Genomic DNA, 25,058 nt, shown 5'->3' with positions numbered 1-25,058 from the left:
AGATATTAATGGATCATTATTTCTCCTTTCTTTTGTCTTTAATCCTAAATGCCACCATGCCTTTGTATTTTTTAAAAACAAAACTGGCAGTTACATGAACTAAACAATATTTTGAGCCTTTCTAGAAGATGCACTGGAGAACTTGAGTTGTGTATGTGGAATTCAAAGCTACTTAATAAGGAAATGATGTGCTCACTTTCTCGCTTCATGTATGTTTATACAGCCATTACTTGAGTCAGAGACACAATATAATTTCTGCTTCTCTTCTTTATAGCACTCCCCTAGGTTGTATTGTCATTTTTACTGACAAAAAATAATCCCCACAATTTAAGTGGCTTGATAGGCAACGTGTACAAATTCTCAGTCCCAGTTTAAATATTTTATGTTCTATTAAGATTTAGGAGGGGGTATGAGGAAAGAGAAAGGGAGGGAGGGACTGGGAGGAGAGGATGGACAGGGCTAAGACCAAGAGCTAAAGTGAATAAACAAATTTATTAATAAAAAATGATTTACAAGACTATGTCATATAACATGTGTGATAGAATGGTTACTATAATGGGGGAAATTACTATAAATATGTCATATGTGACATTTTTTAAACAAAAGCAGCTAATAGTGCAGTTCTTTAAAAAAACTGTTTAAAAACTTAATATAATAGAATGTTAACTAGAGTCCCCGTGCTGTATATTGAACCTCTAGAAGTGTTTTGCCTTATATTAGAACTTTATACCCTTTCATTGGCATCTCCTCTCCCCACTCCCTGGACCATTGTTTTCTTCTTTGTATTTGGTCTTTTATATATAGGAAGTACCCCATATATAAGCAAAATGGTATGCTCTTTCTGTTATATTTTTGGCTGTGTCACTACAGTAATGTCCTTCAGATTCTTCAATGTTATGGTAAATGGCTGAATATCATTTTTCAAGAATGAACAGTATTTCTTTCCTTCTTTTTTTTTTTTTCTTCTTTTGGTTTTTTTCCAAGAAAAGATTTCTCTGTGTAGGCCCTGCTGTTCACACGTAAACCAGACTGGCCTCAAACTCGGAGACGCCCCTGCCTCTGCCTACCAAGGGCTGGGATTACAGGTGTGCAGCACCACTGACCAGCTGAGTGTTTCATTACATAAGCAACATCTTCTTTATCATCTGTCAGCAAAGCCATCACTTTCACATCCCAGCTAATATAAGTCACAGGAGGGCAAATACTTTACACACAAGGAACTGATTTAACATCCACTTGTTTATATCCTGAAGAAGGCTTGTTGAACTACTTTTAATTGAAGCCTCCATACTTTTTTGCTTTTTTTGTCTTTGTGATTTTCCATCCTATTATAAGAAACCAGAATCAAGCCAACTTATGAAAGAAAAAAATTAATTAGGCTAAAAATTTCACAGTATTAAAATCCATTATGGAGAAACCAAGGCATGGTGGCAGGCAGCTGGAGCAGTAGCCGAGAGCTAGCATCTCACAAGAAAGAGGCAGAGGGCACATTAAAATGCCACCAGCCTTCTGAAACCCTGAAACAAACCATAAGAACGTACCAACCTCAATAAGCTGTGTAGCAATTTCTTTTGGTGTTTAAGCCTTCTATCCTGGAGGGGGAAAAAACGTTAAGATAAAAAATATAAAATTAAAACAGCAGCCTATTTTAGCACAGTATGTTTGCAAGTAAGTGAAACAACAGAATGTTTTGGGGATAGGTGAAACACTCGATTCTGCAGGGCAGGTTGATTAAGACAGGAAGTAAACAACTCAAAATAGCTTCAGGAAGTTCCTGAAATAGATGTGATTCATCAAGCTCCTCCCAGATCCAATCATCAGCCTCATTCTCAACTAGCTCTACTGCAGAATACCCACAGCAATCTTCCTTGGCTGCCTCCCATCTCTTGTGCATCCCGCAGATCTTCCCTTGCTAGCCTTTAGCCAGCCCAGACCACTATATCCTGAAAACTATCCATCACCATAGATGGAGAAAATAGGATAGTCCATGAGAAACTCAAGTTTAAACAATACCTATCTACAAATCCAGCTCTACAAAATGTGCTAAGAGGGGAATATAACAACAGATACCAAGAAAACCCAGAAAATGATAAAGATACGCTTTTTAAAATCTGTTCCCTCCCAAATTGGAAAGTCTAAAATAAATAGATACTTTTCTTGATAGTTACCACTTACCAAAGTTAAGTCAATATCAGCTAAGTAATTTAAATGGTGGAACTAGAAAAATATTCTTCCTCATTGAGGGTACCCAAACCAGAAAGATAATATGGTATGTATTCATTTATAAATGGATATTAGCCTTTAACTGAAGTACAACTAAGCTACAATCCATAGATTCAGAGAAGTTGTGTAAAGAGGAGGTGTCTGGGGTGCACAGATCTTCTGGAGAGGGAAAAACAGAATAGATTCTATGGGTGGAGTGGGATGGGTGAGGCACAGAGGGAAAGCCAAATCTACCTCATCTACTTCATCATAGATGGGGTAGAGATTATGTCCAGGACCTGCCACTTTCACTTCTTGAGGAGCTATTGGCAGCACACAGCTTCTGGGGTAGAGAAAGTTATTCTTTTGTAAGCGTATGGCCACTGGTAGGATCCCTGTGGATGGCCCACACCTGTGTATATATAGGCAGCACTAAATGGACTTAGTGGGTTATTACAAAAATAAAGTTGAGAGGACCCATATTGGAGAAATATAGGGATAGTGGGGAATAAGGTTTAGATATGATTATATTTCACTGCATAACTGCATAGATCCTCAAAATGGAAAAAAAATAAATATAAATACATTCAAAGAGTCCATGAAATTGAAAGAAGACACAAACACTTGAATTGATTTAAAGACAGGGTTTAACTCCTGATTGAAATCCAAGAAGGCACAATGACTGAAAGAAAAATAGTGAGGACAATTCAGGAAATGAAAATTGAATTCAATAAAGGGATAAAAATATTAAAGAAAACCCAAACTGAGATAAAGGTCGAAATGAACATTTCAATAATTCTGAATTTAAAGAGCTTCAGTAGAACTATTACTTAGAGAATACAGTGATGAGCATAGAGAGAGAAAAAAAGAGTATCGGGGCTTGATGACAGGGTTGAGGACATGGGCCACTTAACAAGAAAAATATTTTTTTTAAAGATTCCATAAGTAGGACATGAAGGAGGTCCAGGACACCATGACAAAATCAAATCTATCCATTATGGGCATAGAAGAATTCCAGGTCAAAAGCTATCTGGGTTGCTGTGATGAAGCACCATGACCACAAGCAACTTAGCTGTACAAATTGCAGCTAAAGTTCTACAACACAATTCATCCCTGAGGAAAGTCCAGGGAGAAGCACAAATAGGGGAGGAACCTCTAAGCAGGATTTGGAACAGAGGCCCCAGAGGAATGTTGCTTACTGGATTTCCCAACCTGGGTGGCTCCCAGGACCATCACCTCAGACACGAGGCCACAGGGAAAAAAAAAAAGAGCAATACTAGGATAGTGGTTATGCAAAGTAGAAATAAGAGAAACAAACAAATAAAATACACAAAAATCAAACCTGGCATGGTAGTGTATATTTTTATTCCCATTAGAGGCAGAGAGGCAGAGAGAGGCAGAGGCAACTCTGTGAGTTCAAGGTCATGAGGGGTTCCAGAACAACCAGGGCTACAAAGAGAGATCCCATCTTGAGAGAAAGAAAGAGAGAGAAGGAAAGAAAGAAAGAGAGAGAGGAAATGCATAGAGACTAAACAATACACTATTAAATGATAAATATATCATTGACGCTATCAAGAAGGAAGTAAATTACTGAAATTAAATGAAAATGAAAGCCATATACTAAAGCCTCAGGGATGCATTGAAAGCAGTCCTAAGAGAGAAATTTAGCTCCATGTGCCTCAGAAAGAGGAGCTGGAGAGATGCCTCAGTGGTTAAGAGTACTGACTGCTCTTCCAGAAGGTCCTGGCTTAGTCCCGGTCAGCACAGGTCACCCCAGGTCACCACATGCTGTTACACACATATTAGTAACTTCAACTGCAGAGGATCCAACTCCCCCTTCTGACCCCCAGGAACACCAGGCATACACAAGATTCACGAAGATACATGCAAACACAATGCTTATTAAATAAATAAATATGTAAAAACTACAAAGAATAAGTAACAATTTAATGAAGCACCTCAAGAATCTAGAAGTACAAGAGCATACCAAACTCAAGTTACTACAAGAGAAGAAATTATTTTTCAATGTAGAAATTAATAAAATTAAGACCAAATTAATAATATGAGAAATCAATGAATCAAAGTACATGCCCCATAACAACGAAGGACACAGAAAATCAAACAAACTCATTCATTACTCAAATTTCAGACATACAAACAAAAAAAAAAGGGGGGGGGGAGTTAGGGAATAAGTGCACAGAAACAACTTGCTAAGGCAGATTACATTTAAAATTTTAACATTGTTCCTCTCAACTTCCCTCCCTAATACATGCAGAAAGACATCGGGGTCCAGGGGTGTCTGCTCAAACTATTGCACTAACCAAGGACAATACAAGTAGTAAACATCAAACCCCTACTCTGATCTAGCCAATGAACAGGACATCCTCCACAGTTATGTAGAGAGTGGAGACTGACTCTGACATGAAGTCTGGTGCTCCATATTTGACTCCTCCCCTTGGTGGGGAGGCCTGGTGGCACTCAAAGAAAGAATAAGCAGGCTACCAAGATGAGACTTGATAGCCTATGACCATATGGTGGGGGAGGAGGTCCCTTTCGGTCTTAGACGGAGGGGAGGGGATAAGGGTGAAAGCAGGAGGGAGGGAGGAATAGGAGGATACGAGTGATGGGGTGACAATTGAGTTGTAATCTGAATGAATTAATAAAATCAAAATTTAAAAAAAAAAAGAAATAAGAAACTTTACCAAAACTCATTGTTTTGTATAAATTCCCTCAAGGATCGAACCAAGGGCTAGATTTGAGTGAGAATGGCACCTATAGGCTCATGTGTTTGAATCTTGATCCCTGGGAAGTGAAACTATTCTGTAGAGGTCAAGAGGTATACCTTATTAGAGGAGGTGTGTCATTAGGGATGGGGTTTGAAAGGTTTCAAAAGCCCACGCCATCCCCAGTTAGCTCTCTCCTGGTCTCCTCTCCTCGCTCTCCTCCAGCCTCCCTCTTGCTTCCTTTCTTCTTCCTCTCCTCCTCCTCCCTGTCTATGTCTGTGTCTTTCTCTGTCTTCGTGCCTCTCTGTATCTGTCTGTGTCTTTCTCTGTCTCTGTCCCTTTGCCTCTTGCTTGTGGATCAGAAGAAGCTCTGAACTACTGCATCAGTCAGGGTTAGGTCTGCTTGATGGTTGCCATGCTTCCCAACACCAGGGTCATGGGGTCACGGACTCTATCACCCTCTGAAACCACACACCCCAGTATCGAATGCCTTAGGCATGGTATCTCTTCATAACAATAGAAAAGCAACTAAACCAGTCCTGTTTCACTCTTTACTTGGGGCTGAGTCTCTGCACTTGAACTTTCTCTTAGATCCCAGTGAGTCTGGGAAAGCTGTACCATGAGATGGTACATGGTACAAAGAGAGACCCTTCCCTTAATTTCAACCATAGGCCAATTAATTCAACACATGGGATGAGCTGCTGCAAGAGACAACATAGATATTATCAAAAATTTCAAAGGCCAAACCACCAACCAAAGTGGAGAGACGTAAGAATCCTTACCAAAGCAGCCTATTGCATCTTCAAGAACACTGGGGTCTGAAAAAAAAAAAAAAAAAAAAAAAAAAAACTAAAACTGAAAAACCCTTTCTTATTATGATTAAAGCAATCTCTTTCAGTTCCAATAAGAAGTAGCCGTCTCATCCATTTGTCTCCTCCTAAGATACTACCCTGTCTTTACTGCCCTTTTCAAAGAATCACTAAAACCAAAGTAAAAAATATATATGTTTGTGTGTATACGTATGTATGTATGTATGTATGTATGTAGAGAGCGTCATGGCATTCTTCTAACCAGTGCCAGCTGACTGTTGGTGACCACCTCAATGTACATGAATGTAATGAAATAAAAATAGAGGAAGTATGGATGTGGAGAGCAGGCGTATCCTCTGTATGAATGAACACTCATGATATTGACCCATCTCTTCCTTCTTTGTATATATAGAAAAACAAGCTGAGTTTCTGGGCTTAGCTTTTCTTTGTGTATGTATTATTTCCTTGTCCCTTGTCGCCCTATTAGGCAACCTTAAGCCACTGAGGCCATGCATATGGGGATGACTTTTCTGAGAAAAGCCTCTTGTACCTTGCATTTCAACCTTACACCCAGCAAGTAACTAAAATATTTGGCATGCATTTCATAATCATAATGTGCTTTGAACTACTTTATAACTATGTGCTCCTCCTGCTTATATGCTGAGTACTCCATCTACCTGAGGAGCCACCAGAGTATTTGAAAAGCGTCTTGATTTATGATCTTCTTTCTCCTCTTACTGCAAAAACTTCATGAAACTACTGTTTTGCTGGAACATGGAATTTGGGGTAACCTGAATCGGTGTTTCTGGACCATGTTTATTCAAATATTTCCAAGAATAAAGAGACTTTTATCAGCTTTGACTGAAGAGTTGTGTGTTTGTACAGTACACCCACAGATTCCCACCATTCTACTTTCTATAACATGCACATGGTGGAAATGGTTGATTTGTGTGAACTCTTTCAACTACAGATTTTTCAAATCTTTCAGCTTCCAAGCCTGATATTTCTTAGTCTACTTGATTTGGAAAATCCCAGTGGCTTAGGATTTGCAGCCATGCTGTTCATAAATCAGGCTAAGCTGAAAAAGTATGACAAAGAAAATGTCAAATGGCATGTGCCTAGGAATTTGAGCCTTGGGAGGTTCTAAAGAAACAAATACCTACTCTAAATAGTTAATAAATCCCCCCTTTTTTTCCATTCTTGTTTTCGGTAATGCTCCCCTAGCATTTATCACTTTAATTAAAAATGAATGGCTTTTCTTGTCTACACAAGTCTAGGTGACTTCATCCTTCCCATCCTGCTTTTCCCATCCACAGGGACGGGTCTTATTCACCATGTTTTTATCACTCAGGATCTGCTCGTTTTCTGATGCAGAATGATTTCTTCTTTCAGAGCACTGGAAGATTGTGCCCTCTTGCAATGGCCAGCACTAAATCATTCTACGCTAAATACCAAAATGCTAAGACTGTATAGTTCTTTTTTATGTAAACTGCAGCATTTTAGGCATCCTTAGGACAGAAAGTCAAAGCGGAATCCTTTCTAGGGGCTTGCGGTGCTTGGTACAATTCATTTGGAACATTGCACGAAGAAATTCCAAATTCCAAAATGCTCCTGATCCACCTAGAATGTGATTTTGACTATTGAACATGAGCTCTTAAAGTACATTTGACTCATTAGGCCTCAAGTTTGATGTGAAGGAAAGCTCACAAACATTAGATCCAGATCTAATGTAACACAGAATGCCAGTGTCCAGATCTGTTACCATGACAAAAGACCCAGGGGAAAGTTTAGCTCTAAGGCAGGAGTAGGCAAACTGTCAAGAAAGCCAGTTCACTACCAATTCTTTATGATTAATTCAATAAGAAAGGTTTTTAATTTTTAATTGTTAAGTATAAAATCAAAGAATGAGATTGCATAACAGGAAAATAAGAAGTTCACTTTTAAATGGTTAGAAACAGTTTTACTGGAACGTACTCTTGCTTGTTCACTTGTTCTTGGCTACTGTCTATATTTACTGTAAATGCGGGGTTGGTTACTTGTCATTAGTAACTATGTGGCCCACAAAGCCTTGCATGTTCACCATCTTGCCTATTGCAAGAATGGCTGGAGAGGACTGCTCTAAGAGCACTGCATTTCCCTGTAGCCTTCCGAGGAGGTTGATTAAAAGCACTGCTACTGATAACAAATGTAGGAAACAAAGTAACTTCTTTGTGACCATCAGTGGCCTCTGGAACCTTTTCTATTGAATCTTTCACATGAAACTTTGTTATTTCATCATTTCCTCAAACATGTATACACTTAACTATGTTCAATGAATTAAAATAACAGTGAAGAATAAAGAAAACTGTGTCTTAGGGTTTCATTGTATTTATTTTTAAAAATCTAAGATGCTCACCTTCAAGAACTTTCTTCATTTATTCTATATATGTGTATATTAATTAATTATATATAATAGTTTATGAAATCTATAACATAATACATAATCTAGAAAAAAATAAGACACTCATGAAATCGTAAAGGTTACTGTAGGCCTTGAATTTTTTCAAGCCTACTTTATTTGGGGTTCTTTAATACTTACACCTCCCTTCCAACCCATCTCCTCTAAATAGAGAGAAAAGAGTTAATGGAAACAAGAGAAGGAGACCTTTTAAAATTCATTTTCTTGCAGTGATTCCACTGATTCCACTGGCATAGTTGGCAGGATTCCAACAGACTCGTTAAACAGCAAACCAGCAGTTCAACAAAAATGACTGCCACCACAGCCACGGGAACCAGGAGCAGCAGCCAGAACCTGGAGCAGCAGCCGGAACCTGGAGCAGCAGCCGGAACCCGGAGCAGCAGCCGGAACCTAGAACCTCGAAGCCTTCACTGGAGCGGTTCTCTCTAAGAGCATCTCAAAGTGGCAGTTTATCAGTTGGCAAAGACCCTGGCCCCGTAAGAGGCAGTTCCTCTTCCAGTGGACGAATATCACCTGTTCTCTCATAGATCTGTTTTTAGCAGACAAACACCACACACCCTTACACAACTCTGTTTCATATCCCACACTTGGGATCAAACAAAAACATGGTTACATCCACTACAGGTTAATTTCTTCTACCATTAGAAACACTGAATTTGAATAACTTATGTTTTGCTATCAGTGCTACATCGTTAAAGAATGTAATGAATTATATACTATTAAGGCAAACATAAAAGTTCATATTAAAGTAGTAGACAGGAGAATTAATGAAGTAAACAATATTTGATTTAAATAGTTTTTGAATGCATCATATATTAGGGTGTGATTCTCCAGACTGGACACTGTGCAAAATTTCTACAGCCTTTAAGACAATGTGTTGAAAATAACAAACATTTCTTACTTGAAAATTCGTATTTGTTCTAATTAGCTTTCTATTGCTGTGATAAACACCATGACCAAAGCAGCTTGTGAAGGAAAGGTTTTATTTCATCATACAGCTTACAGTCAACCATGGAGGAAAGCCAAGTTAAGAACCCAGAATAGGAGCTTGAAGCAGAAACCATGGAGAAATACTCTTCTTGGCTTGTTCTTTGGGTCATGTGTTCAGTCAACTTTTTCAAACAACTCAGAAACACCTACCAAGGGGTGGCACCACTCACACTGGGAAGAGCTCCCCACCCCCAACCCCATGAATCAAAAATCAAGAAAAATCTCTACAGATGTGCCCAGAAGCCAATCAGACCTAGGTACTTCTTCAGTGGTGATTCCCTGGTGAATTTGAATGCTGTCAGGTTGGCAGATGAGGCTAACTAGCCAGTAATACCTCCATGGTGTAGAATCAGCCCATGGATGATGACCTAACAATATGCTATGTACTCTCCACTCCACAATTATGGTTTAAGATCCCTTAACTCCTCTTCCCCAGTGGCTGACCTCAGAAGCCAATTGACTGCTCTTCTAAATTCTGTGGGTAGTTAGTACTAAGAGGAAACTTTATAGCATTAAGAGCCTTTATAAAGAAATTGGAGGGATTCCATACTAGCAAATTAATAGCACACCTGAAAGCTCTAGAGCAAAGGAATCAGATATGCCAAAGAGAAGTAGACAGGTTGAAATCATCAAACACAGGGTGGAAATCAATAAATTAGAAATAAAGAGAACAATTCAAAGAATCAAAGCAACCAAGAGCTGGTTCTTTGAGAAAATCAACAAGATAGACAAATCTTAGCCATACTAACTAAAAGGCAGAGGGAGAGTATTCAAACCAACGAAATCAGAAAGGAAAAGGGAAACATAACAACAGACATGAAGGAAATCCAAAAAAATCATTAGGCCGTACTTCAAAAGCCTATATGCCACAAAAATTGAAAATCTAGATGAAATGAACAATTTTCTTGATACATACCAACTGTCAAAATTGAATCAAGAGCAGGTAAAAAAAATTAAATAGTCCTATATCTCCTAAGGAAATAGAGACAGTCATCAAAAGTTTCCCAAACAGAAGAAGTCCAGGGCCAAATGGATTCAGTGCAGAATCCTAACAGACCTTCAAAGAAAAACTAATACCAATTCTCTCCAAACTGCTCCACAAACTAGAATCAGAAGGAACACTACCAAAATCACTCTATGAGGTAACAGTCACTTTGATAACTAAGCCACACAAAGACCCAACAAAGAAAGAGAATCTCAGACCAATTTCTCTTATGAACATAGATGCAAAAATACTCAATAAAATACTCACAAACCAAATCTAAGAAGACATAAAAAATATCATTCACCCTAACCAATTAGGCTTCATTGCAGGCATGTAGGCATGGTTTAATATATGGAAATCCATCAAAGTAATCCACCATATAAATAAACCGAAAGAAAAAAAATGATCATCTCCTTATATGCCAAAAAAGCATTTGACAAAGCCCAAGACCCATTTATCTTTAAAGTCTTGGAAAAATCAGGGATACAAGGCACACACCTAAAGATAATAAAGGCAATATACAGCAAGCCTATAGCCAACATCAAACTAAATGGAGAGAAACTTAAATCAATTCCACTGAAGTCAGGGACAAGACAAGGCTTTCCACTCTCTCCATATCTCAATATAGTACGTGAAATCACAGCTAGAACAATAAGATAATTAAAAGAGATCAGGGGGATGCAAATTACAAAGGAAGAGGTCAAATTATCATTATGCACAGATAATATGAAAATATACATCAATGAACCCAAAAATTCTACCAAGGAACTCCTACATCTGATAAACACCTTCAGCAAAGTGGCTGGATACAAAATCAACTGAAAAAAAAAATCAGTAGCACTGCTATATACAAAGGACAAATGGCTGGAGAAAGAAATTTGGGGAACTAATCCCTTCTAAACAGCCACAAATAATATAAAGTATCTTGATGTAACTCTAACCAAACAAGTGATAGACTTGTATGAAAAAACTTCAAGTTTCTAAAGAAAGAAATTGAAGAAGATATCAGAAGATAAAAATATCTCCTATGCTCATGGATTGGGAGGATCAACATAGTAAAAATGACCATCTCACAAAAAACAACCTACAGATTCAATGCAATTCACATTAAAATCCCCACACAATTCTTTACAGATATTGAAAGATCAATTCTGAACTTCATATGGAAAAACAAAAAAAAAATCCAGAATAACTAAAACCAATCCTGTAAAATAAAAGATCTCAAATTGTACTATAGAGCAACAGTAATAAAACAGCATGGTACTGACAGAGAAATAGGCTGGTTAATCAGTGGAATAGAATTGAAGACTGAAAAGCAAACCCACACACCTATGAACCCTTGATTTTTGACAAAGAAGCCAAATCCATACAATGGAAAAAAGATAGCATCTTCAACAAATGATGCTGGCCTAACTGGATGTCAACATGTAGAAAAATACAAATAGATCCATACTTATCACCCTGCACAAAACTAAAGCCCAAATGGATTAAAGACCTCAACAAAAAAACAGAAACACTAAATCTGTTAGAAGAAAAAGTGAGGAAGAGCCTTGAACACATTGGCACAGGAGACAACTTTCTGAACAGAACATCAACAGCTCAGGCTATAAGATCAATAATTAATAAATGGGACCTCATGAAACTGAAAGGCTTCTGTAAGGAAAATGATACTATCAATAGAACAAAATGTCAGGCTACAAACTGGGAAAAGATCTTCACTAACCCGACATCTGACAAAGGTCTAATATCCAAAATATATAAAGAACTCAGAAATTAAACACCACCAAACCAAATAACCCAATTAAGAAATAGGGCTCAGAAGTAAACAGAGAATTCTCAACAGGGAAATATCGAATGGTTGAGAAACACTTAAAGAAATGCTCAAACATCCCTAGTCATCAGGGAACTGTAACTCAAAACGACTCTGAGATTTCATCTTACACCTATTCAAATGTCTAAGATCAAAAACTCAAGTGACAGCACATGCTGGCAAGGATGTGGAGAAATGGGGACACTTCTTTATTCCTGGTAGTAGTACAAACTTGTACAACCACTTTAGAAGTCAATCTGGTGCTTTCTCAGAAAACTGAGGAAAATTCTACCTCAAGACCTAGTCATACCACTCCTGGGCATATACTCGAAAGATGCTCCATCATACGAGGACATTTGCTCAACTAAGTTCATAGAAGAAATATTTGTATTAGCCAGAATCTGGAAACAACCTAGATGCCCCTAAACCAAAGAATGGATAAACAAACCATGGTACATTCACACAATGGAATATTACTCGGCTATTAAAAACAAGGAAATTTGCTGGCAAATGGATAGAAAAGATCATCCTGAGTGGAGATAACCCAGACCCAGAAAGATATGCATGGTATATACTCATTCATAAGCAGATATTAGCCATATAGTACAGAATAACCACACCACAATACAGAGACTGATGTACCAACCAAGGACCATGTATGATGTGGACCTAGACCCTCTGCTCAGATGTAAATAGGCAGCACAGTCTCCTTGTGGGTACTACAATATGGGGAGTAGGGACTACTTCTGTCATGGACTCTGGTCCCCTAAAGTTGATCACTTCCCCCTGGCAGGGCAGCCTTGCCAGGCCACAGAGGAAGAGGATACAGGTAGTACAGATGAGACTTGATAGACTGAAGTCAGATGTCAGGGGAGGAGGGCTTCCCTTTCTGAGGACTAGGGAAGGGAGAGAGAGGGGATGAGGTGGAGAGGGTGGGATCAGGAGGTGATGAGGGAGGGGGGTACAATTGGGATATAAAGAATACAAACTGCAGAACAAGCAGGTAACCCATATTGCTATTCCTCCTACATGGGAATAGCTCTGAGACTGGATGAGACATGAATGTCTATGCATAGGCAATGCTTCTTGGTTACAGAATCCCTGTGACTTTTTATTAGATACCTTTCTTCATATGGCACGAATGGAGACTTACAGATATCTTTCTTCTGCTCTAGAACCAGACTTAATTGTTCTGTGCATCCTGCACACACCATACATTTATAATTTTAGGACTGTATCATGTTTGTGATAAATTATATGTTTTCAGAACAAAAGAAGCAGACACTGATGCTGGATCAGACCTGACAGGCTTCATTCCTTTCAGCATGCTGGACACTGACATCCTGCATCCTTCGTGTTCCAGCCCCAAGTGCTTCAGTTGCCTACCTCAAAGATGATAAGCATCAAAGAATCTCCATGTGGTGATGGCTTCAAAAGTGGCAAACCAGCCACTGAGCAAAAGGTCCTTGTTTTGACCACAGACAAATTCTGCTTAGAAATGGAAGCAGGCAGAGTCGATGTCCAAACTCTGGCAAGACAGAGTAAGCAAGTCCTCAATAGTTCCTGCCTCACAAATATGTCTGTCAGATTTTTGGACCAGAAAGCTGAAGATGCTCGAATGTTATAGACAGTTTTGGGTGACTGTTCAGGCAGCAAACTGTCTCTGTCATTTTTCATTTTGGAAACTGCTCACCTGCACTTCCTATTTTCTCAGGTAACCAATTTTTATTCCTTCTCAAGTTTCTGATGGGGTTGAAGACCAGATAGTTTAGTTTTCCAAGGCTGCCAGATACAAATAGCCAAAACACTAGGAATGTAACATTTATGTAATTCTTGACTGTTTCTGGTTCTTCTTGCTGTATGTAGTTTGTTGTATATATGTGTAGTAATATAAATGTAAATGTAAAAAAGAAAAAGAAACAAATATTCAAACAACTTAAATAGCTACTATGCTTAGAAATTTCCCTAAAATATTGTATAGGGAATTTCACCAAAACCACAATGGAACAATTATATAATTTATATTCAGAGTGATGGTTTTGATTATATTTTTACTATTATGTAATAATGCCAATGAAGTGCTGAGAGAGAGAGAGAGACCTTTTGATGAGAGTATTGCAGTTTAGCTATTATTAATGTAACACATGGCTTTGCTTGCAGGTGCTATATCAATGGCCATCACTAGTAGACATTTGCTCAATTCACCATGACTCTTAAGCATGTTATAATAGTCAATCTTGGTTGTCAAGTTGACTAGATCTGGAACTAACTTAGAGACAAGCCACATGTGAGGAATTCCAAAGATTATCAAAGGTGCCCCTCTAGCTTCATAAAAAATAATCAGCAACTCTTAAAGGAGGAAATCATAACCAGCCAAGCCCCAGGGAAATTTCTCACACTTCTCAAGCTATCTTCAAGTTGTTCAGAGAGCTCTGGGGATGCAGCTTTCATGAATTAGCACCTATGTTAGGGTGTGCTGTTTGATGATGCAGCGCCCCCTCCTTGTTTTTCTACCCAGTCTGTGTCTACATATGGTTCTCACTCTTATCTGCTCCAGCTACAGAATTTGGATGCAGCAATCTATGATTTAACAAGTCTAAATCTTAAGTGTCTCTTTATGAGGGACTATTCAATGGGAGGAAGGGACCCAGCAAGCAGGGGGAATATTAGCAAGGTATGGTTGCATTTTAAAATATATATATGTATTAAAATGTCATAATAAATCCCACTATTTTGTGTGCTTACTAAAATGAAATATTTAAAGAAAAAACATAAAAAGAAAAAGATTTTCCCACTTAATATATTGATTCATCATATTGAGTCTAGCTCACCAGAATTCCCTACTGTGTTACTTTTCTGTTTCTTATACTGGAATGGTACACTGGTTTCAAATCATCTCTGTGTTTTCCTCTTGTTCATGCCACTGTGAACATACTAACAGATAAGAGACTTGTACTAATAGTTCTATCAGCTTCACACAAGCTGGAGTCATCTAGGAAGAGGGGCCCCTAACTGAGGAATTGCCTGTCAGATTGGTCTATGGGCATGTCTGTGGGGTAGTTTGATATGCTATGGACTCTTAATTTTATGGTAGAAATGTAAAGAAGCATATGGCGGCTGGAAGATACAAGGCTTAGAAAAGTAACTCAGTATTATCCTGGCACCCCCCCCCCTTTTTAAAGCAATTTAACCCCCAAATAGGCCTAAGTCTAATTCCTACTTAATTATACTATGTCTGATAACTAATTTATACTTTTAAAGTCTTTGGCATACATAGGGTCTAAATATAAATGCAATTTATTGACATAATTAAATAAGAGAAACTGAGCTAGAATAGATACAAAATATACTTTGGCTTTCTAATAGCTCATGTTAGGAATAGTTGAAACATCAAGTAATAAAATGACCCTAATTAGAGATCCTGGGAACATAAGGACTATTCCACACTGTGGTCATCTCTCTGTGGTTTGCTGGAGTTGAGGTCTGGAAGGCCTGACCTTGGTTAGGAATAAGCTGGAGAACACAAACCTATGACGTCAGTCTAGAAGCAGCTTTGGAAGAATGACAAACGGTGGCTGCCAAGAACATACTAAACGCCATATTTCCACGACAAGCGTGCACATTTGAACATTGAACATAAACTCTTCCTTTTAAGAATGTGGTTGGCTCAACAGATCTAAAGATCTTGTTCATGCTATTCCTGTCTCTAGTTATTGATTTTAATTCTGACTCCCTGACTCTCAATTATACCTTTATAATTGACTTACATATCATTAACTGGAAATCACTTGGTGATTACCCACTGGCTATGGAACATTACTAATTATCTAAGCAAGGCTTTGGCAGCTAGAGTCATACTGTGGATCCCAGGTGCTTGGGTTTGAATCAACTGCAGCATTTCTACTTACAAGATGGATTACCTGAGGTGAGTCATCTTTATTTACACCCACATAAGGTGAGAATGGCATGGATGTGTTTCTTGTATGCTTCTGGATGCTACCCTAAGATAGAATTAAACTGATGGGTTTTTTTTTTTAAGAAAAGATTACAATATTTGTCACAGAGTAAAAATTCCATAAGTAACATCTGTATTTATAAATAATTTCTATAATCCATCAATGAACAAACTTCAGAATTGTGTTGATACAAAGATCTCTAGGTCCCTGCCCTACAATGTGTGATATGGTGGGCCTGGGAGATGGAGCTTAAGAACTTGACTAGAGTCAGGCTGATGGTACTTGGCCTAGGACCACATCTTCAGAACATCTGCACCAAAACATTCATTGCAAATTTTCATCAGAAGCTCACATGTGCTGTAACTATAGGGATGAAGCAGCCCTTTTAGTCACATTAGTCAAAGATTGGAAGTCTGCAACAACAGCAGCTCCTGCTGCTGAATGCTACCAAGTGGGGGCAGTTCTAGAGGCAGCATTGATTCTGGACAGTGTGGGTAGGGATGAGAAAGGAGAAGGGAGTCTCAGAGGATACAACAGAATTTCAGTCTAGGGCTCTGATAACACCTTTCAGAAAACGGCTTTCTCACAGTGGCAGTAGGGACTTGGGCTTGTGGTCCTCGTTACCGAGGAGGCTGAAAGAAAAGGAAGGTCAGTTAAGCCCAAGAATTCATAACTAACTTCAGCAACATAGCAAGACCAATCATTTCAAAAAGTGGGACAGGTTTCTCCCTGCTCACTGTGTGTGTGTGTGTGTGTGTGTGTGTGTGTGTGTGTGTGTGTGTGTGTGTGTTATGATAAAATCCAGCCTTACAAAAGGAAGCCACGACCCTCACCACAATGTGAGAAAACATAAAAGATATCATAGCAATCCAGCTGAGCCATATAAAAAAAAATTGTATGTTCTCATGTATGGAGTATTTTTGTCAAATAGTCAATTATACAGAGTATAGGCAAAAATGGCTTGTGCAATTCGGGCTGGAGATGACTACCTGTAAATTAGAGGTCACAAAGCAACAGCTGAGAGAGTGAAGGGAGCCAGAGGACTGTACCCACTTAAATGACTCTGTTGCAAGTATCCAGCAAATGAGTCTGTCTTACTAACACACACACTTGCACATACAAAGAACAAATAAAGCAATAAATGCATTTGTTTCATCTTCAGGTATCCTATACTTTCATGTTGTAAACCTCACACATATATAACCAACATAGAGGAAGAGAATAGGTACCTCCCTTACGGCCAAAGAACGCACACAAAGAAGGCGGAAGTAAGGGGAGTCACAGTAATTAGAACATTATTATCACTGCCACCAGCACCACCAGTAACACTAGCACCACCACCACCACCACCACCACCACCACCACCACCACCACCAGCAGCACCAGCACCACTAGCACCACCAGCAGCAGAGGCGGCGGTGGCAGCATTGGCATATATTCGTTGTACAGACTGATGGATTTCATGACATTTATTCAACTATATCACATGCTGTAAGCATATTTGCTATCACTGCTGAAACACACACACACACACACACACACACACACACACACACACACACACACACACACACACCAACACACACACCTTTAGCTTCTCCTGGGCATCCACTCACCCACCCACCTACACTTAATCTCTTTCATCCTCCAATTGTACCTTTTCTACCTTTATGTCTAGGTCCTCCCCCCTCCCCCTGTTAGAAAGTGGAGGAGGTCACAGAAAGAAAAAACCTGTAGCCTCTGAACCAGCCCAATCACACAGCCAACCATCAGGCAGGAAAACCCAGGGATTTACAGCCCAGGAGGAGCAACCACGCAGGCTAGCCTGGGTTGGCGCTGGCTGACTTGGCCGGTGGTCGACTGCCCGCCCAGTCCCAGACGCAGAGGCTATAGCTACGTCACCGCCCCGCCCTCTTCCCAAGTGAAGACTCCTAGAGGCTGAGCAGACTCCAGAGGCAGAGGTGAGCTGCCGCTAATCCTGCTCGGGAAGTGAAGGGACCCAGAGAGGCTGGCAGATGCCAGGGCTGGGGTTCAGGACGAGAAGTGGAGGGTGGGATGGTCGGAAGGGTCCAGAGAAAGGAAGCTACTGGAGGGGAGTGGGAACAAAAGCAGCGACCAAGGGAACGTCATTTCAGTGACTGAGGCCAGGCAAAACACAAGGGAAAGATTATGTGTAACCCGAGACCCTTTCATAGACACTGATGACACGTTTGTGCAAAACAAGCAATTTGAGGAGAAACTCCTGGGACTTCTGAAAGAAGGAGTGATTGGCTAATACTTGTGTTTAGGTGACTTTAAAGAAAACTAATAACATATACTATTGAGGGAGGAGGAAGAGCATTACAAAGTCTGCAGCAGCAGCAGCAGCAGCCGGATAAAGAAAGGCTTTGGTTAATTTGGAAATGGATGATAGCATTAAAATTACAGAAGAGCCTCCAGGTCTCTGAAGCATCAGTTCCTCAGTTGTAAGTTAGAAAAGACTAAGCCATTTGTTCCCTTTGGAAGCAAAGAACTTTCCTTCACTCAGGGGAAGACTCTCATCGGAAGACTTCCTGTCTCTGCCTATGTTCCAAGAGGACTCAGAGCCAAGACAGAAGAGCTCAGGTATTGCCAACTCTTTTGTTACTTAGTTTGAGGCTTAAGTGTGCTATTTATGGGTCCAGTCTCTTGTAACTAACTCTCACGATGCATATTGTTGCTTCTGTCTTCCAGCCAAACAGAAAATTATCTTCATCTTATTCCATCTTTGTTCATCTAATGATAGCAAGCTCACCTGCTTTTTTAAATCATGCAACATTCAAAATATTCTGTGATCTAATATTGACAGTGTAGCATATAAGTGATCTTTAGTAAGTCTTAATTTGGGTTAAATTCATTCATAACAATCCCAGGTTGGGTCACTGAGCTTGCCCCATGTGTGGGTTAAAAATATTTTCTAACAGGCCAAGCATAATTCTTCCATGGTCATGTTTCCCATCCCTGTGCCTGTAAGGAGAGGGTGTGTTTCCAAGCAGAGAAAGAGCAGAGTTATGCTTGCAAGGTCAGAGTGACTGCTACAGCACTGGGCTGAGATCTGGTCTTCCCAGCTAGTTGGCACTGAAACGTCCAGTGTATCCTTTTTGGCAAGGACTTGAAGACATGTTAAAAAGAAATTTTATCTCTTTTCTACTGAGTTATTAGAGCTGTAAAAAAGTGTTTTGAAAGGTTAAATCAAATGATAAAATATGTTCTACGGGAAATGATGCAATGTTACAAAAGTTGATCATATATAGAAGTACATACATAAATGCACAAGTGAATACATATATGTATATTTATCTATCTTTTCGCTGAGTTTTCTAAATTGCACATGTACTAGTTTAATAAACACTGCTTTTGAAAGCCTAAAAGGCTTTTGTGCAAACAAGAGACTAAATTTATGAACTTTAATTGTCCCACTATCACTATTATGATCTCTACTAATAGTGATCCTGTTTTTCATCAGAAAATGAGAAGCTCTGAAGACGTTTTCACAACCGTAAACCCGTCTAATGATAAAGTCCAGTAGGGGCTAGCACACAGTGGTCTATAAAGGGTCCATTTCACATAGTGTCTGTACCAGTTTGCACCCTAGGGATAAGGGTTCCACTTTCCCCAGATCTCAGCATGTGTTGTCATTTGTCTTCTTGATGATGTGCACCCTGGTGGGGTGAGAGAGAATCTCAAAGGAATTTCAGCTTGGATTCCCTGGTGGCTAAGGATGTTGAGCCATCTTTCAATTCTTTCTTGACTGTATTTTGTTCTCTAGAACTGTTTATTCCACTCACTAGTCCATTCATTTATTGGATGATGACTGGGGGGGGTGTGTATTAAAAATTTGCAGTTCTAATATGATAGGTAGATTTGGGCCCAGGGGTCCCGCTCAAACTAAGGCACCAGCCAAGGACAATACAGGAGGTAAACTTTAAACCCCTTCCCAGATCTAGCCAATGGTCAGAATATTCTCCACAGTTGAGTGGAGAGTGTGATACGACTTTCTCACGTACTCTGGTGCCTCACATTTGACCATGTCCCCTGGAGGGGGAGACCTGGTGGCACTCAGAGGAAGGACAGCAAGTAGCCAAGAAGAGACTTGATACCCTATGAGAATATATAGGGGGACGTAATCCCCCTCAGGAACAGTCATAGGGGAGGGGAATAATGAGAAAATGGGGGGGGGGGGAGGAATGGGAGGATACAAGGGATGGGATAAACATTGAGATGTAACAAGAATAAATTAATAAAAAGAAAAAAGAAAAAAAATTTGCAGTTCTAATGGAAGTTCCTTTAAAATAACTGAAAATAGAACTACCAGTCCATTCCTGGGTACGTAACACAGAGAAATTTGCACGGCAACATTTATTGCTGTATCATTCACAACAGCCAAGACTGTGGAACAAATGTACATGTCCGTCAAAATACAAATAAAGAAAATGTGATAATGTGTACAACTCCATTTACAAATAAAGAAAACATGGGTAGTAATGTGTACATTACATTTATAGGAAATGGATGCAACTGGAAGTCAATTAGGCCTATCAAAATAAGACAGACTGAAAAAGAAACTACCATGTGGCTTCTCTTACAAGCAGAACCTAGATTTACAATTCTGTGTTGTATCTGCCTTTGTGATTTTATTTAACTCATACAACTCTGATTGATACATGTGTATATAGGAATGCATGTGATAAGTAGGCAGAAGCAAACCAGGTAGATAGGGTGTGGGAGGAAGCAATATGGAGGAGGAGAGTTAATAACAAAGGAGGAGAGGTAATAAACTCAGGTGCCATGCTGAAAGATGTTAATTTGTATGCTAACTGAACTCAGAGTGAAACAGGACGCACAAGACCTGCACAAGTTCAAACCAGGCAAAATCCCAGCACAGAGTCAGGAAGTAGATACAAAGTTCCACCCCTAACCAAGAAGCCATTTGCAACTGCTGCCTGCTGAGAGAGGGAAAAATCAGGCTTCACCAATGGAGTGACACTGGGTATGTCAACCACACTGCAGGGCAGGCCCTATGCCCAATAGTAGTTGACCAGTACAAAATTGAATTCACGGATATTTGTTGTGTTTTTTAAAAATATTTTTTCTTAATATCTTATTTGTTGTTGGTTCTGTTATTGTTTTGATTCTCATTTGTTTGTTCTGAGAAGGAGATAGAACGTGAAGCTGGATGGATAAGAAGGTAGAGGATCTGGAAGAAGTTGGGGGAGGAGAAAGAATATGATCCAAATTGTATGAAAAAGATTTAAATAAGAAAAAAGACTCAAGGAACATTTTTTGCCACAAAGGGTATAAATTAAATGAACCAACTATGATTCTTAAAGAAAATATCCCCAATTATTCCCAGAGTTGCTATGTGTGGTGTTCCCAGGGCTTTCCATAGCCTATATGTGTAACTCTGTTGTGATGTTTTTCAGGATAAAGATGAAAGGCAGAGAAGCCAGTGGCTTACTGATCTGCCTCAGCATGGTCCTCCTGGCGGTCACCCCTGGAAGCAGGGCCTGCCCTCGCCGCTGTGCCTGTTATGTGCCCACAGAGGTGCACTGCACATTTCGGTACCTGACTTCCATTCCAGAAAGCATCCCAGCCAATGTGGAGCGCATAAATTTAGGGTGCGTAGGCCTTGCCTGATCCCCTTCTCAGAGAGGGACCACTAATCATCCTGGTGACTTGTCATCCAACCACCTGTGATTACTTTCAATATTTTTCTTCTAAATTGAGCTCATAAGAACCTTATATTTGTGGAGACAATAAAGATTTTTTTTCCTGGTAGTCTTTTACTAGAACCTGGAGACCCTTTTAGTACTTTGGGAGCCTCATAAATGTAGGGTAGCTTCATTCTGAATAAAATTTTACTGGAAAAGATTATAGTTTCTGTTAGCAATCATTATTATGATACAAGACATGACCAAGCAAGGGGAACAGTCCTCTGATGTAAAACAAAACAAAACAAAAACAAACAAACAAAACCTCTACTGTTTTCTTTTTCAAGGTCCTTTGAGATCTATAAATGACCCCACACAGCACACAATGACAGCCATTGTCATTATTGCTTATTTAAAATACTTGACTTACTAAATCTGACAAATTATGGTGATGTTTTAAAGGTTTATGGGGAAAAAATGCACGAGTATTGTGACACACCATCACCTATGTGACTTTAGTGAACATCCACAGGATGCCAAGTGTTCTTTTCCACCTTGGGAGGAAGGGATAAAGAGGTGGGACAGACACAGTCAGTACGATGCAACAAGGACTGTAACAGCATACACAGTGCCTTAGAAGCAATCACCAACAATAAAGGCTGGCATTGCGCTCTCCCTCTGAGCTGCCCTTGGTCTGAGCACACTGCGTGTGTCCATTCACTCATTGGACTGGCAAAATTTATGTTAACTTGACACAAGCTAGAGTCACTGTAGAGGAAGGAGCGTCAATCGAGAAACTGCCTCAATAAGATCAACTTACAGGCAAGCCTATAAGGCGTTTTCTTTATTACTGATTTCTGGGGCAGGTCTCTGCCTATTGTAGGCCATGCCATGCCTGAGCAGGCGGTCCTGGGCTCTATAAGAAAGCAGGCCATGAGAAGCAAGCCAGTAAGCACCACCCCTCCATGGCCTCTGCATCGGTTCCTACCTCGAGATTCCTGCTCTGTTTGTGATATGGAAGTGTAAGCCTAATTAACCCGTTCTTCCCCAACTTGCTTTTGGTCATGGTGTCTCATCATAGCAATAATGTGTGTTCATCACACCTTTGGACTGGATCCTGTTATCTATGCATTATAGTGAGGAAACCTGGAGCACAGAAAGTCCCCATTTTTAACCAGAGTCACGCAATCCTTTTGGGGCCTGAGCTTGGAATCACACCCATGTGGACGCCAGTGTCCAGGCTTCTTAGACACTGAATACCTCCACCTGCAAAAGCAAGGGGGCAGGGCCACAGAGAATGGCCTGAGCATTCACACAGAGAAAACAATAGCCGTAAGGGGATGCTATGCGGAACAAATGGAGAACAGGAAGGATGATGATGAGGCTGCCAGGGTTGGGTGGGAAGTGAAGTTTCTATAGTCAAGTTCAACATTTGAAGTATTTGAGAGAGAGAAAAAAAATCTCTTGGGAACACAGTTACAAAGAGGGATTTTCTGTTTCTTCTGCTTTGGCAGTTGGATTTTTAATTGGCAGACTCAGCTGATGCCTAAACTATTTTTTTTTTCCTTCAGATATAACAGCCTCGCTAGACTGACGGAAAATGACTTTTATGGCCTGAACAAACTGGAGTTGCTCATGCTGCACAGTAACGGTATTCACACAGTCACTGGCAAGACCTTCGCAGGTTTGCAGTCCTTGCAGGTGAGAGGGGTAGAGGATGGTGGAGGGTTGGAAGTGGGGGTGGAACTGAGGGATACACCCCAAAGCTCCCTATGCCCATGGAATAGAAAATGGACCTTCTGTACACTGGAGGCAGACAGCAAGGAAGGATTTCAGTTGTAATGCAGTTATATGTGGAACTTTGAATAGTGAGAAAGTGCTGGGGAGCTGGGTAGATATCTCAGGGGGTAAAACTGCTTACACAAGTATGAGGACCTGAGTTTGGATCGCCAGTAGCCACATAAAAAGCACAGCATGCTGGCAGGCACCGGCTATCCCATCCTGGGAAGCAGCTGGAGCGGAATCCCAGAGACCCACTGGCCAGCCACGCTGGCTCAGCTCCATATCCAGTGGGAGGATCTGACTCCAAAAAAACGAATGTGGAAAGCATCAAGGAAGACGCCCAACATCTGGTCTCTACACATGCACGCGCGCAGAGGGTCACGCAGAGAAGGAAAGAAGAGGGAGGGGAGGAGGGAGGGAGGATAGGGAGAGGAGGGGTGGGGAAAGGAAAGGAGGAGGGGGAAAAGAGAGGAAGATAGACTCTGAGGCGAGGTTTTTCATATTCCCCATCTGACAGAAAAAGAAGTTGACTTTCGGGGATTACTAAACCTTAAAAATTTATCCATAAAAGGGAAATTCTGCCGTTTGTCTGGAAACAGATGACTAGGACAGCCTTTCGCATGGTAGCATTTTACAAGTCATTATAAATTTTCAGTTTTCTTTATTGTTTATTCTCTACCATCTTCAAACTGAAGCTACAAGGACTCCTGCAAATGAATAAAAAGTGTAAGAATTATCACACACCTAAGTGGGAAGCCAAAGGACTAAATAGGCCTTGCCAGAAGCATGATAAGAACACGAGAGAACGCACGTGAAGCCCTTGCTTTGCTTCTAACCTTGACACCTTTGAGAAGCTCAGTCACGCTGCACGACAGCTATTCAACTCTCTATGTAAACAAACCTACTGTTCATGAAATATATGTCCTATAATGTTCATTATAATTTGCATATGGCAAATAATAGCAATCACTAGCCACTGCTCACAGAGCCTTTAAGCATCATGGCAGAGCTACGTTTGGTATTTTGAGGTAGGGAAGCACAGTGTGCAGTGTATGCATGTGATGATGCTGATTTTGTGAGATCATGCTGCATTTGGGACATGTATTTTCAGGAGGAACTGATCCTGCAACTGCCATAAAATTTTCCACCTATGTTTAATCTCTTAGCCAGGTTTTTTTTTTTTTTTTCTTTCTTCTGACTGAGAAACATTGGGTTTGAGGTTTCACTCTCAGGAAAGACTTAGAGCAAAGCTTTTCTATGTTTTCAGTTTGGCTTTTATTTGTTATGTACACTGTCATTTCAGAGAAACCTCTTTTGTAGAGAGGATATTTTAAGTCGAATCAGAAAAATGGGTACGAATTTACGGTTTGTATTATAGTTCATATTCTTTTCTTTTAAAAAATAGTATGTTTAGAACTAACTAGAAAATGATTAAAAACTAATTAGAAATGGATTTGATGAATACTAAAACATCATGAAACATTCAAAATTATTTGGCTTCCAATTCAGAATCAATTAAATTCCTATTGCTGAGAAAGACAGCATGCCAGATGTCCACCAACTGATGAGTGGAAAAACAAACTGTAACATGCATCCTCTGTAGAAATAAAAAGGAATGAAGGGTTGGTATGTACAACAGCATCTTGAAAACATTTGGCTATGTGAAGGAAACCA

General features: G+C 39.9%; 1 protein-coding gene across 1 annotated transcript in view; it reads left to right on the top strand.

Annotated features, from left to right (window-relative positions):
* Nucleotides 1-18,352: 18,352 nt before the first annotated feature.
* Igsf10 (immunoglobulin superfamily member 10) overlaps nt 18,353-25,058 on the top strand; it is a gene marked incomplete at its 5' end in the record, with an annotated part of 29,506 nt that continues 22,800 nt past the window's right edge. The window contains 3 exons of the mRNA XM_051156902.1: nt 18,353-18,537; nt 21,375-21,569; nt 23,174-23,303. Coding sequence (XP_051012859.1) covers nt 18,353-18,537; nt 21,375-21,569; nt 23,174-23,303 — 510 coding nt within the window. The remainder of the gene's footprint in view (nt 18,538-21,374; nt 21,570-23,173; nt 23,304-25,058) is intronic.

The sequence above is a fragment of the Acomys russatus genome, chromosome 15, assembly GCF_903995435.1.
Source record: "Acomys russatus chromosome 15, mAcoRus1.1, whole genome shotgun sequence".
Taxonomy (NCBI): domain Eukaryota; kingdom Metazoa; phylum Chordata; class Mammalia; order Rodentia; family Muridae; genus Acomys; species Acomys russatus.
Note: the sequence above shows the minus strand (reverse complement) of the source record. Positions and strands in the feature narration are given on the sequence as shown.